This window comes from Venturia canescens, chromosome 4 (assembly GCF_019457755.1).
Source record: "Venturia canescens isolate UGA chromosome 4, ASM1945775v1, whole genome shotgun sequence".
Taxonomy (NCBI): Eukaryota; Metazoa; Arthropoda; class Insecta; order Hymenoptera; family Ichneumonidae; genus Venturia; species Venturia canescens.
In genome coordinates this window covers 10604799-10620448 of record NC_057424.1, presented here as the reverse complement: position 1 = coordinate 10620448, position 15650 = coordinate 10604799, and the positions used below count along the sequence as shown (strand labels likewise).

At 42.3% G+C, this 15650-nt stretch overlaps 1 protein-coding gene across 1 annotated transcript; it reads right to left on the bottom strand.

Annotated features, from left to right (window-relative positions):
- Positions 1 to 392: 392 nt before the first annotated feature.
- Positions 393 to 1008, bottom strand: LOC122409082 (uncharacterized). Its single transcript, XM_043416326.1, has 2 exons — positions 809 to 1008; positions 393 to 735 (listed from the first exon to the last, which is right to left on the bottom strand). The coding sequence occupies exons 1-2, from the start codon at positions 1006 to 1008 to the stop codon at positions 393 to 395; spliced, it is 543 nt and encodes a 180-aa protein (XP_043272261.1).
- Between the last annotated feature and the right edge of the window lie 14642 nt (positions 1009 to 15650).

Below are 15650 nucleotides of genomic sequence, written 5' to 3'. Positions count from 1 at the left end.
GAAAAGCGAGGAAAAAAGGAAAGAGGAACCTGCGAAATTGCCGTGAACGCGCTAGCCGGTTAATGGCTGTGAGAGCTTCGCCGCTAGCCTCGGGCGCCGACCAACGAGACAATCCGTCAAAGCACTCTAGGTGAAATTGGGTTTAGGATCCCTTCATCAATCCCCACATACCGCAGTTGTACACGAATGAAAAACTAGGCGGGTCTCGCATAACGGGATTTCAATTTCGTTAGCGGAAGAACAGATTTTATGGGAAAAACGTATTACATTTCTATCTCTAAATTTCTGAAAAGTAAATTCGTCTTTTTTCTCTCCCTTTTTGATAAACGAAAGAAAGCATTTATTAGACATTTTTGGGATTGGATGATTTCGGGATTGACGCTTCGTTTATGTTACGACGAGATTTCGTTGCTCGACGAATGCTTCACGACTTTTGGTATCGGCTCCTCGGATAAATTGCGTCTTTTTGGACTCCAATTCGGCGGCTTTGGCACCTTAGGCCTCGGTGGTAACGGCCCAACAGGTTTACGATTCCATGATCTCGCGCGTTTTTGTTGTTTGACGCCACTTTTGTTGCTCTTCGATGGCGTTTGTCCCGATACCCGTTGCCTCATTTTTCTTCCGGCTCTCTTTTTCTTACTCGCGTTGTTGCCTTTTCCAACTGTATAATTCGCCGCTCTGATGGCTTTTCGCGGAACCCACTGAGTTACGGCCGGCAGCGAGCTGACATCGAATCTGCAGAATTCATTATTTATTTTGTGCGTGAATTCGTGAAGCCTCCATTGAATCCGTACACAAAAGTTCTCACTTGTACTTATTATTTTTCCTGGCGATGATGCCAAAATCAATGCCACGTCTGAGAGCAACTGCAACCTGTTTGCGCAACGCTTTCCCCGCGGTGATGTCGTAAGTTTGGCTGACGCGATCGATGATTTCTTTCGGCGTGAAACCGTCATCTCTCGTCTCAGACTTCAACAGCTCGTAGACCATGCTCGAACGGCGAACCATTTTACAATCCTCGTTATCCTTGGTAATGAGCACGTGGATATAATTTCATTGGACACCATACATTTTCTTGAAACCGCTATTACATCAACTGGAAATAACTGTAATTCGTTGCACTGTTATGAAATTACGTCAAAAGAAAACAAGTATCGAACGATAGATCTGTCAAAGTGCTCGGCTGCCTGATGAGATCCACGATGAAGTTGTCAGCGATTTTTCCAACTCGCTCTCTGTTCATGGCAAACTTTTTATTTACCCTCAGTTTTTTCAATTTTTTCATACGTAGTTGTTGGCGTGATTGTTGAGATAAGAACGGGGGCTTTTTTCTAATATTTACTGCAAGTTTCTGCGAGTCACCAAAATTGGTGTATAATCTTCGGTGTGTTCGCACGTAGCCAAGATTGCGAATCGCAAGTATTGGAGCTTTTTTAAATAATGTACGATTGAGCCGCATTCGAAAGTCACTGGAAAAAACTCTTGGATGAATATTGATTCTGCAAAAGAAAATTTTCTCGGATTGATAAATTCGCGGGTAAAGTGAAGAAAAAATTCTATTTCGTTCCTATCGAACGTGAACTCACCCGAGGTCCTCATTGAGAAGACGATTGAAGGTTTTGAAAATTCTCTTAAAATTAAGGTAGAGCGGTACCTCCTCTGCAGGGCAGGTGGTGAGAGAGGCACTTCTATGCTTTAACATGGAAAGCCTCTCGTCTTACCAACTGCGCGTGAATTTAGGTTGCGCTTTTCAATTTACACGAAAAAATGATAATCGTGTACTTTTAGATAAATAAAAAATAACTATTTCAACCATAATGTTCCTAATTTTGTCGAAAAAAAGCTTCTTGTTTTATATTTCAAAATATCAAACATTTGCTTTGACAGCAGCAAAGCAGGGTTATGGTTTCAGTTTTTGACTGTTGGCTGCTCTGCTCAAGCTCGAGGGCAAGCTGTAAGTCGCGCTGTTTATATACAGTTATGCGAGAGTGCGTTGATCAATGCGACGTTACCGCGTTTGAAGCTGTGTCCGCAGGAAGAGGGAGAGAGAGAGACGGATTTCGTTTATTAATTTTCTTTTGCACATTGCAGATAAACGATACGGCGAAATGACTGTAAATTTCGCGAGAATTATTAACAGCTTATTAACAAGCTTTTTTTAACAGTAGTTTTTCAATGTTTTTTTGTAAATCCAATGTAAAAAACTAATTCAATTTTCTCACAAGCGGTATGTTCGAACCCGTTAAAATTTCGGGAGCAAATATAGTTTACAAGCTTCCAAACGTATCTACCAATTTGCATAAAAATTCCTCCTTTTGATATATGGTACCGTTCCACCTTAATGGTGGAATGATAATGTTGAAAATAAACAGAATAAAGCTCCAGATAAACAAGAGCAGTTTGTTATACTTGTTGTACTTTACTCACGAGAAGTTTGTTTAGAGAAACAACAGAATTGGGGATCTCAATAACTTTGAATCTCTTTTGGTTGATTATACAGAACGATTTCGTTTTATCGTAAACTCGAAAATTTGGAACGCCTCGCAGTATATAAATGGTACATCAATAATACTCCGGAGTAACGTACATAAGCACGGTACATGCCACGATTTCAATGCTGGCTAGCATTGGAGTGCGGAAAAGCAGAGTTGGAATGGGGTTCTCTCGATGTTTGCCAAAAGGGAGAAATGTTGGATGCTGGAGGGTTTAGAAGCGGCAGAAGCAGCAGCAGTCCTCTTGGGCCGAAGACACCCTTCCCTCCTCCTGGCGTCGCTGGATTCATCCCCTTGAAGTGATGCAGCCCCTCCGCACGAACGTCACCGCATCGCCATCACGGGTGGTTTATACGTGGGTGGTGTTTCCGCGCCAAGTTGCTCGGTTGTGGGGCTTTGAGGGCTCCTCTTCCGGATAACTCGACTCTCTCGAGAAACATTCACTCCTCCTCCACCTCTCTTCTCTCTCTCTCTCTCTTTCTCCATTAGTCCCTGCCTCTCGTCTCTCCTTTCTTGCTCTTTCTCGCTCGCTCTCGATCTTTCTCCTCCAGCCCTGCACACTGCTACAAAGACGTAGCCGACAACATTTTACATGTAGAAAAGCATCGATCACGCCCTTTTCACAGCGCAGTCGATAGTTATGTATACGATTTTCATGCATGAGGAATAACCAAAGAGAGAAAGAGAGAGAAAGAGAGAGAGAGAAAGAGCAGAGTGATGGAGAGCTCTTGCAAAAGCAAGATACAGTTTCTCGCTTTGTGTATACATGCATGGACTATGTATGCGGTGTGTGAATCCGGTTGGATATCCAGCTCGGAGTGACGCTGATTTCCGTCGGGAGTTTCACGCGCGCGCCTAGTCTGGTCGCCTCTCTCATCTCCTAACACCCAAACAGAGCCACTGCTCGGGATAGGAGGAGAGAAAGAGACAGAGAAACCCTTTAATCATTTGATTGCCGTTGCTTTGATTCCCCAACTTCTCCATCCAGTTTAGTCGTATCGGAGTTACATGTAAATATATACATGTTACGTGTCCCATTCCACGAATTTTAACCATCGAATCATACGCCTAAATTGGTGGGTGTTATTCTAAACCGTTTCATTCGTTGAAGAATATGCAAATTTTCTTTGCGTCAAGTTCGTTTTTCAAATTATTTTCATGTCTACCGGAGAGCATTTTATTTTATTTTATTTTATTCGTTTTTAGAAAATTCAATGATTTCATTCAAACAAAAATAGGTTTGTTGGTAGTCAAGCTGCTGAAAACAATTATTTCGATTGTCCTCTTCATTTATCGTAATTGTAGTAGTGCTGTGTAATTAATTTAAAAAAAATACAGCAAACACTTTCAAATGCCACTCTCAATACTTCCGCTTTGCTACCATCGTACAGTGCTTGCTAAAAATATGTATAGGTACACTTTTTTATCGACAATAAAGTTCTCGAGGGGTTGAGAATGATAGGAAAGATATGAGCATGGCATATCAAAGAGAACAGAGATTTTCCGGCCTCGCAACTTAAGCGTCATCCTCTCGATCTCTTCCTCCTATTTCCTCTGAATCTTTTTTCTCTTTCTCCCTCTTTCTCAACTTTTTTCTCTTTCGCTCTCGCCCTTGGTTGTCTCTCGTTCCAGCTTTTTTCCAATTGAGTCGAGCCCCATGGGGAGGTCCTCGAGGTCGGGGCAAGTGGATTATTGAGGGCGCAAAACAATGGACGTCGCTTTGTTCCGCCCTCGATACGTTCACCGAGGGTAATATGTTTCGTGTATATACCTACATATCAGCACTGTGTTATATTTATTATATACGTTCACGTATATCAACCATCGAGAAACGAAAGGGCGCAGGTAATGCAAATCAACTCACATGACGGCATGATTTACGCTCTTTTATCGTCGTTACAGATTCACTACGAAACATCGCTGGTACTAAAGCGTTATTGTACTAGGAGGACATGAAGAAGGTATGCTAAGGTGAAGAGTTCTATTCCTCTGGCCCTTCGACAGTTTTGTGTATATCGAGTGCTCCAGTCGATCAAAACCCCTCATCATCATCAGACAAGAGCTGAACATGGAATGGAAAACATACGTAAGCTGATATAAAGCGAATAGAGAAATCTCTCGCTCCAGTTTAGTATGAAATTCTCAATGGCCATGTCGAATCAAGTGCCTCTTGGCCCAAAAGCCAAGGGAATCTACATCTGGCTCTTCTGAATGCGATGATTATCAAAAGTCACACGAAACAATCGGCCTCCACCGATGATTTTTATTTTCATTTTTATCTCCACCAACTGCTTCTTCTCCCATTCTTCATTTTTCTGATTCCTCTATATATAACAAAACGTATTTCCTATTGCTGGAGCACTCTTCATTTAATAAGTTCATAAAAATAGCAAGATACTTGAGAATCATCCAAGGTCTCTTTTTAGCTTGTCTCCGAGACAGAATTTCGAAGTGTCAATCAACTCAATCTCAATCAACTGCTTCAGGGACCACTCATTGTCAGGGACAAATTTTCCATAGCATTAGCGTTTTTGTAGAAAATCCCAGAAAAACGTCATTTGCTTTTCGCAATAGCTTAAACGAAATTTTTCTGCCTCCATTCCTCCTCCAAATTTCGTACTTCAACAACAAATTCCCGATCTAAGATAATAGACAAAAGTAATAGTCACAATTATATTAGAAACGATAGTTTCGCATACTTTCCTGGGCATTCTAATCGTTGACGAACACGCTCCATCCATTGAAGATGTTTTTCGTTATAACTCTCCGTATTTGATACGCCTCAGAAGCCACAAATATGGGGAAGAATGAGAAACCCGCAGATTCGGCCTTCCGGCTAAAAGGTTTAGCTACTCGAGGGTAGACGTGATTGGTTGAATGTTTCCGATGTGCTGGGCTGATGGAAGAAATAAAAAGCAGTCATTCGCGAAAAGATCTTAAACTTTGCTTTCGCTCTTCCCGTGTCTATTTGTCTACATATATACACATATATAGTATATGTAACCAAGGTATACATACTGCTGCAGAATGGTTACAGCATCACAAGCTTCTTAGCTCGAGGGACTTGGTCCAAGGCCGAAGCAACAGACGAGAAGCACAACTACAAGGGAGAGTTTCTCTTGGAGCGATCTTATTGGTTTGCGAGCGTCGTTATATACACGAAATGTTTGGCAATCGTAAGACGGACTTTTCCCTTGGGTCCTAGGCAGAAATATCCTTAAGGGTTCTCAGTACAAATGCGTAACCTTCGAAGAAGGGAAAGATAATTAATTCCTGAATTTAGCCTGCAGCATTTTTCAACTCGTCAATTTTCATTCAATACGCTCATGAAACTTTGGCCTAGCGTATAACATCGGGCTCGATACTTGTTTATTCTTTCGCAGCAGTCAAAAGTTCACCTTCCGTTCCTATCCAAAGGCAGTCAAATCAATATTCAGTTAAAAAACAACAGAACTCCATTTGTCAAGAGTCAATCCCGAAATTATTTGAACCTTAGCCAGTAACAGCTCATTTGGCTTCACGAATTTGCATTACTTCAGCCCTTGCATAAACTAACGGTTAGCTGCCAAATCTATTTTTTTCACTTGCTTCGCATCCACTCCGCGTGCGGTACCAGAGATTTCGGAACGAATTTGCTCAGCGAATGACGGTAGTCGAACACATTCCATTGTTATTGATTCCATACCATCCGGCACACATCCGCTTTCTACGAATAATACAAAACGGACAAAAAATTGTTTATATTTACATCGAGTGTATTACTCCAATTTGGCTGGAATAAGAGCGATTTCACGGGAGCCAGAACCCAGAGTGTATTGAACGCACACACGTGTGTTCGACTGTGCTGTTAAACTGTACAGCAACGACATCATTGTGGGTGAATGTGCGTGGGTTTTCTCGTGTGTAAACGCTCAGCGAGTGTGCATCGTGCGTGTGTATAGATCGATACATCGACAGGAGAGATACGCTGAATTTGGTCATGGGGTTGTATGATCCTGTGAGCAAACAAGCCTGTGGGCCACGACTTCGATCTGGTACCCGCTACCGCAGGCCAATCGACTCTTCGATGAGAACGGAAGAGAGACAAAGAGACGAGAGCAGGCCTTCTCTGGAGGATTCCAAGCGGTGTTCACGAATATGTAAAGCCAAAAGTGTTCTCTGATGTGTTCTTATATATACACTTTCCCGGAGAGAAAACATTCGAGTATGCGACCACAATCCTTCGTAAAAGCTTTCCAATGATTTAATCAAATAAAGAAAAATGCAGTAGGTGAATTATTTGTCGTTCGTTCCCTCGTTTTATAACTCCATATTGAAAAAAAAAAAAAGAAAAAAAAACGTAATCCAAATATGTCAAAGTACCAAACGCTAGTCAAATATACAATAACTTGTTTCGACAAATAAATCCTTTCGAACGATCCGATTCCGTGAGCAAATTCACTGCGGATTTCGCACCAAAAATACAGCCCACGGATGAACGTTTTTTAATTTTTCTTCCCCCCAGCAATTCGTCCAACCGTCGAATTAATTTTTTGAAAGGTTTGAAAAATGTGAGGGATGTAAAAATTTGTACGACCAAAAGTCCACACCGGCGTGTTAGCCTACCAGAGACTTTCCAAAGAAATACAAGGACGATGGCGCAAGTTAGCGCTTCTGATGTTTGAGCTACGTGGTCCCACCGGGAGTGGGAGCTAAAAGGAATCTCTGGGGCTGCTCTTGTCCGCTTTACACCGGGCAAATATCTATATATTTTTAGTCTTACTACACACATATATATATGAGTCAGAGCTTTTGGTATTGCGTTTTCACCCCCTTGTGCGCAAGGGATCCAATATAATCGCGCAATAAAATTCACTTATGAGCCTCTGTCCCTCTCTTTTCATCGGTGCTCCTCCATTCTTTTCTCAGTCTCCTGCACCCCCGGTTTGCCAGCACTGGTGCAAAAGCTCGCCTTTATCCTCTCTGGATTTTCATGTGCCGCCACCCTCGAGCAGCTCCCGCTCTCGAGAGCATCGCTCGTACAAGCACACAACCAGACAACCCCACGGCGAAGCTTTATCCCGGGGAAAGCGGTCCTGAGCATATCTCCCGGCTATGAACATTATTATCCTTAAAGCAACGGCTTGCCAAGCCCAAATCTCTTCGTCACTTTCACTCTTTCGAAGCACCTTTTTTTTTTCATTCGATACTTCGGATATCTGGAGGATCCCACTTTTCACCATTGTAGCGAGACTCTTCCGAGTGGACTGTCGACTTGAAAATGTGTCAGAAACATTTATTCGCAATCAAGGAACCGATACGTTTTCAAGAGTAGTGGGTAAATATGAATCTCAAAAGTAGAGCAAACGGTAAATGAGAAACTACAAAATCATCTTTTCCATTTGATTTAAAAGTTTAGCAATTTTTTATACTGTTTAAACTAACAAAACACCCAACGAACTTTCATCAATATGCATTGTGCCACACAATCAGACACACGATGGAAGTAGAGGAGTGTGCTAATTCGCGATGAAAAGGCGCTGCAGCAAGCCTCGAGGAGGCGCCAAGATAATTAAACGTTCAGCTTAAATTTGTAGGTACACAATTATTTATTGAATTAGTTTCGGATCTATTTATACATAGAAACATATACGATTGTGCATGGATGTGAAATACTGACAACTCGTGCGGTTGCTTCATTCAATGATGTACGTTTGTGTGTAGGAACCGAGGCGGACACGTTCCCGAGGAGCATTTGGCTTCCGTCTCGTCCTGCTGCGGCCCCGACGACGCAGATACGTTGGACAATGAATGCGACCAAGTGTTTGCATAGGTCCCGGTGGAGGTGCAATGAACGCGAAACTGCGATATGAAGGGATGGCACATGCGACGAGGAGGTGGACGTTGATGGGGAAGAAGGCTCACGGGAAGGGGGCAGATTTGGAAACACGCTTAAGGCGCGCACAGCGAATGGATAACCGAAACAACGACGAGCAGTCCATGAGTGAAAGAGCAAATCGTTTGTGCTGAGGTAGTCAAGGTGGGAGACAGAGAAACTCAGATTTTTTTCGTTTGACACAAGGGTGGGGAATGAGAAACAGAACTTTGGCTACGGGGGGGGCGAGGGAAGGGCGAGAAATGAGAAAAGAGAGAAACAGCCCTGTGTACACTCAGCTGCCATGGCCTGTTTTCGCCTTTCAATACTTCGCTCCTCTTTGCTCTCTTCCTCTCGCTTTTAAACACCGTCATACGTACTGCTCTTTCCAATTTCTATCGGCATCTCTTCGCTCGTAGATAAATACGATCTCTGTCGTTCTCACTCCTCCGTTCTCTAAACCTCTTGCTCGTTGGGGGACACGTACATTAAGAGCATTTTGTGACGCTATCAAACATATTTGAGGCCCGCCATTATTGAGAGCTGGTAGTCACGAGGCACATATTTTTTGGTTCCGCAGGGACAAAAGATTTATGACATCGCTTGACGAGGGACCCGAATTTACGTAACGACAATGACAAATACCAGCGATAGAGTGTTTTGATATAACTTCCAAATGAAATAATCGTGTTTGAATATTTTGTTATTACACACTGAAATAAACGCGTCATTCGAAAATACACATTGTTTTGTAAAAGCGTGGCGCTACTCTAACATAGTTTAGAGTGTTTTGAACAAAAAACATGATCACTGTAATTTCTCGTACGAAATACTGTTCTGGTACGCAATGGAACGACGCCGGAGCTCGAGAGTGAGACTTTAACTCAAAATGCTTTGTAATATATATGCACTTGTTGGGAGAACACGAAGTTTGCCAAAAGAAAGATAAAAAGCGGGAAAGCATGAGCGGCAAAACGAGGACGCGTCTACGATGAACGACGGGAAGAAACAAGGACGAGGAAGAAGAAGTGAAGTTGCAAAGATACGCTTCGTCGAGCAGTCTCGCGATATTGCCTCGAGTACACCCTCGGGATAGACGGAGCAATTCCCAGGACAAAATAAGAAAATCGTCGAGAGCACAGCAGCTCACCCGGTATAGAGAAGAAAAAAAATTACGCAGAAGAAAAATGGATACAAATAAACCAGTGTAAAAAAAGGAAAGGTTTTGAAGATTCGCAATATCAACCTTCCGCTCTTCCGCTTGCATCGTGCGCGCACCGCGTTGAGAATCTTTATTCAAAAAGCTGCAAACGTCTGTTCCGAAGAATCGGATATTCTCCCGGAAATTGGATGTGAATAAAGGAATAAAAAAATGAAGCAAAGCCGGACAATATCCGGATGATTTTCGGAAAGATATGAAATATTTGCGCACCAACGGACGAGTGAGTTTTTGCAAAATCGCTCGAACCAAAAAACACTCGGGTGTTTGTTTACTCAACAATATTTTTACACAATAATTGAATCCAAATAGTTGAAACAGCACGTAGTTCTTTTCGAAGGTACCAAAGCAAAGCGAATACTTTTTGTTAAAACTGGTCAGTCTTCGAAAATAAAAAAAAAAAAAATTCTCATATACATGCGCATGTGTGCTTTGTGTATATGAGAATTATATTTACGAGGTGGTCGACTTTCGCGGCGCAAGAGGGTTGAACGAGTAGCCCCTAGGGATGAGTGCTGCTCGGCATCATCTATAGCTTCTACCACGCTGAGGTAGGGAGAGAGAGGGAAAGAGAAATAGAGATGAAGGCATACACAGCAGTCAGCGGGCCCGGAATGGAAACGCAGGCTGCTGGTTGGCTCGTTTAGACTCCGCCTTTTACCAACTACTCATAAATATATGTAGATACACGTCTAAATGTGTATACATTATTGAAGCTATATCAGTCGAGATTCGCAGAATGTTTTCGTTCGATCCATCAAAATTAGACGGTAAGGATGTATATAAGCACTAGGCTCGATTTCAGATGGCACTCTAACTTTTTGTATTTTATAGTCCAAGCTGAAAACTTAATCTCTGTGAAATTTCAAGGTCTCTTAACGACTGTTGAATCGAAATATTTTAAGTCGAAAAGAGCACAATTTATTGACGTGTCATCTATAGCCACAATGACATCGAAGCCTGTATGACTGAAAATTTGATGTATTTTTATATCAGATGCTAATCATGAAAAACGTCTATTATATATGCATTAAGCCCTGAGGATTCTAACGGTTCGTTAAAAAAGGGGGGTCAACGAACATCTGAATTAGAAATATAAATTTAAAGACAACAAATGCTCACGGAAACTCAGGATTCCATAACCGCCCGTGAAGTTGTGGCAACGTCGCACAACCTATAAATTTATACATCTGTACAATGCTCTATGGAACTTTTTAGAGATTATAAAATAAGCTCTAACCTCAGCTGTCAACTGACTACGTCGGATGTTGTCAGACGTAAACTTTTGACACTGCACTACCGAGTCATGTTAATGACTGCATAAAATCCTTTTCGTAATGAAATGAACTTAAATATTATTTAGCATTAAAAAATCATTACAAGATATCTTAATAATATTGTGCTATGTGTGATTGCGGCCGTGATCATTTCCTTGAAAAAATATGCTCAAAGGCTGTCCATTGACTAATACGACTCGCTTTCGCATCCTTAATATAATATACACACACGTACGTGTATGAAACTTGTGCAATGAAGATGTTTCGAACTTCCTTAAATTTGCTCTTCATTCTCTAGATTTGGATGGAACGAGTATCCTGCAAAAAGGAACTCAAATGATCAGTTCTAATGAGCTCGATAGCTCATTTTTAGCGGGGAGTTTTATCGTTTTTTTATTTGCTGTTTGAATAACACTACGCGACACTCGACTACTAAATTTTTATTTGTTTTTGACGACTCAGGCCTAAAATTTTCAAGGAAGCTTATTCAGTTATCTTGGCTCGATTAGAGTGTGATATTTAGACTCAGGTCTACATGCGAGTGTGTTCGCGCTCTCGAATAACGTTGTATGCTCTGCATACATACTCGGTGCAAAGCTACTTTACTGCGTTTTATACAATCGTGTTACAAAATCCTTGGAGAGCATACAAACTTGACAGATAAAACAAGCAATAAAAATATACACGGTGAATACACGAGTAACGATCAAACATATTTTGCCAACGACCCTTTTGTTACGGACGAATCTTTCGTTCCAAATTTAAGGCTTGTCCTAATTCAAAAGCTTCAACGTTTTTCCAATCTTTTCTCAAACCGCAATACCCAAATATTCAAGCTTGAATTACGCAGCGACTGCCTTTAAAATACTAAAAACCTTCGGTATTGAAGGAAGTGAAAAATAAATAATAATGGAACGTGTAAATTGGTCGATCTGCCATACTGGCAATTCGCGGTTGCGCATGCCGGGGTGGCTATAAACACCGGAAACGAGAGCATATGTGCGTTCGCTGTGAGGATGGACGAATGCTAGTTGGCTCGTGAAACAAGACCAACAGCCATATACATATACGCAGACATAACGTGTTTAGAGTGACGCGTACTCTTGCGACAAATCCAACGAGGTATTAGTCGAGTTCGAATCGCAGGCATATATGCGAAGCCTTGAATCCCCGTATTACTAGCCGTTTGCCCCACCGGTTTCTCTGTGTCGACATTGTGCGTGTTGACTACGAGTATATTTGCCTAGCAATGGTGAGTAGCACGGGAGAGCACGCTTGCCAACGACGGAACAGACGAAACCATCGTTCCTGTCATCCACGATGTGTCGGCACTCAATATATTGCACCATCGGTGTACCGCGATTTCGCATAGCCCAGGGACTTCAAAAGAAAGGTTTCAAACCGTTTATTAGAATGGTGGCGAATGGATTGGCCATTTGTTACTCACGAAACTTTTAACACTAATTATTGGAGGATTTGTGGGCGATGGAATGAACGAAATCGCCAGAAACACACGCCTCACTCGTGGGCAGTTAGATCAGACGGAAGAATCTTCAGATTATTTTCCATGCAGAATTATATTTGACGTTTCCGTCATTTTGTAAATAAAATTATTGTTATGATAGGAGCTACTCGCGCATGAATCAGTAAGCAGTGTTAAATTTGATAAATCAATGAACTTAATGGGATTTTGTAAAAGAAACACTCTCGACGGAAGCCATTTTTAAAAGCCGTTTGGTGGAGTTTAAAATTACAGAGCATTCCGGTTCTGAAATCGATTACTTTGGTACCGATGAAACCGGACGGCAACAACGAAATCAACGCGTCTTAAAGATCCCGGATTTCGTGAAAATATTGCAGGCGTGAGTATATTTGCAAAATTTAGCAAACTCTTTCTATATTGATGAACTACGTCAGATTTTTGAAGAAGCAGGAAGAGGCATTGGTTAATTGAAAATTTGGCCAACGCCAGGGAGCATTGTAAGCGATCGTGGCAGCAGATAGTATCCAAAGGGGCACGAAATACTTTGTATCGGGGTGGAGATGTGGATTTTCTCGAGGAAAATAATATCTCATCGTCTCTTGAAAGTCCTCGGGGTGTATACACAGACTACCTTGGATCTAATTATCAGTTTGAGAAGTTTTGAAATTAATAAAACCCCGTGGCTCGGCGGGGGGCGGTGAGCAGAAGAGCATAGGAGAGCTTCCGGATCCTAGGCGTGGCATGTAGAACACGAAATCTTGGAGATTCATGTTGCTCGAGGACGCACATAGACTTTCCTCTGAGCCCTTCTTCATACCATTACTCTCGGCGGAAGTATAAAATTTAACCTTCCTCCGGCACACGAGAAGAGATAAAGAGGAGCGAGGAAATAAAAGAGGGTGAGAGGAAGAGAGACCGGTAAAAAGAGAGGAGATGAAGCAGCTCTGGAAGACGGTGATGAAGCAAAAAGCGAAGAGAAGAGTTGAAGCTTCCGAGAGTTGTGCCGCTCGGTGGATCTCTCTTTCTCTCTGCTTTCTCTCCGTCGCAGTTTTCCCGGAGGGATGAAAACGAACTAAAAGTCTTTCTCTCGTGCTCGAGAAGACATATAGCTGGTCCACAAGGGTATAAGAGTAAAACGAGAATGCCACAGTAGAACGAGAGTTAAAATCGAGAGGGCATAAGAGGGACGGTAGAGCCTCGTTCGGATTCGGAATTTACCAGTCTAATGCGACTGGGAAACTTGTACCTTCAACAACCCTTGGTATTTTCTCCTCCCCGCCCTCGCCTTCTCTCTTTCCATTTTCCTATCACAGATTCTCGCTTTCTCCTCTATTCGCACGCTCCTGCTCTACAATATATGAAAAAGTTTATCCTGGGGAACTGCGTGAGTAGCCCATGGGGCGCAAGAGAGATGGACGGAGAATAAAAACTTGGCAAGTCTTTCAACGCTTCGTCTCTCGCCCCCTTTTACTTTTATCTAGTGCTTTCTACCACTGTATAATGGCCTCAAAAACTTTCCGAGGCTTACGGACGATTTTTTTTCTTCGCCTTATATTTAATCTCATTGATCCGAAGCGTGATTTAACCAGAAATCGGTACCGTTATTTTCTTTCCATTATCCACGCGCAGATTCGTCGCGTGTCAAATATTTGGACAAGAGTCCTTGTCACTGACCACGACGTTGCTCTGCGAAGTGATATTTTCGTTTGGGAAATTCGAGAAAATTCGAACGTGCGCTCTGGGAAAATGGACCATTGACACGAGTGAATGTGTTTATTGGAAATGCGCTTCTTCAAACGCAATCACATTTTCGAGAGTTTCTCCGCACAGAAACATCGAAACTTATCATAATTTCTGGCCTCGCAAAAATAGACTCTCCTCGAGTTTATACACAGCGTGTGACGTGTCTGGACTGTGTGTTCTTGCAGTGTTATACCGTATGTAGCGATGACGTTGAGGGCTCTTCAAAGGCCACGTGGGACGTCGCTCTCTTCCAAGCTTCTACGTATCCGTGTCTGCGATACAGCTAGACAATAAAAAGGCGTATCCAACATAATTTAACCTGCGAATATAACGCTCCTAACAACGTTTATTTTGTTGTCAACGGGGACCCGAGTACCGCACTCCCGAAAGCGTACTTAAAGTAGTCCGTACGTGCCACAAAAGTGACCCAAAAGAGTCCTACAAATTGTCGCTGCAAGCTGCGGTTTTACATCAAACTTCGAGTGTATTTCGCTTACTGTTTGAATAGCAGCTCTCGAAAGGATGGTGAATGGGAGCGTTTCTCGCATGCTTCAAAAGCTATCGAGTTTTCGGTTCCATCTTCCAATGATCATCATTAAAATCGAACATTTTGTATTTCCATCGCACTTTGATGCAATTTACAGTCAAAGATGAAGGTACACTGTTAAAAATTTCAATTCAAATTACAGCTGTTGTTGCTCATAACTTTGTACCAAATTACGCGATGTCCGCGCATTTGATTCGTACCTAAAATGGAAGAATTGAATTTTTTTTTTTTAATTCGTGAAAATTCCGCGCAGTGGTATCAAAGCTTTCAACAATTGTACCAAGAAAGAATCAATTTGAACGCACCGACGATGTCCAAGCAACTTTCCATCAAAAACTCCACATTGGACATCTCTATTCAAACATTTCTGTAAGCCTTTCTCTCGAATAAAGTGATGAAATTCTGGTGTGCGAGTAGAAACGCGACATAAGGAAGAATTATTTCCACGTTTGGCACGTACGAGCCACGTGAATGTCAAAGTTGCACATTTGAGCGGTGCGCATACACGCAAATAAACGATATCCGTATCGAAACTATCGTTCTTATTCGTCACTCGTCAATTGAGTTCCTGGATAACCCCAGTTCTGGATAATACAGTAAACGTGAAGCTACTTATTTAAATCCGAGAATAAATTTAGTGCGAGAACCGAGCAATATGTAGCATTTAGCCGAAGTATTATCGGGTCGTTCTCTCAGGGGGGTTGTTTTGAGTAGTCCGGAGAATGGGATCGCGAGAGGAGAGGAGGGTGCCGAAAAGCTACGGCTTGTCGGGGGTGGTTACGGTGCGGTGTGTATAGAGAATTCTTCTGAGATACAGAAGGGCCTAAGGCACATGTCATTCGGGCCGACATTGTGTGAATTACGAAGCTGCGTTTGTTGGCGATCCAGACGAGACTAGGACAATGCGTGTTCAAATGCACGCAGCCCTGTCGCAGTTTTGTCTCACTTCTTTTTGCATCTCTTCTCTATATCCGACTGCTAGGCTGTGGATAAAGTGGAGTAAAAACTCCCCTCGTCGGTCATATGTTTAACGGC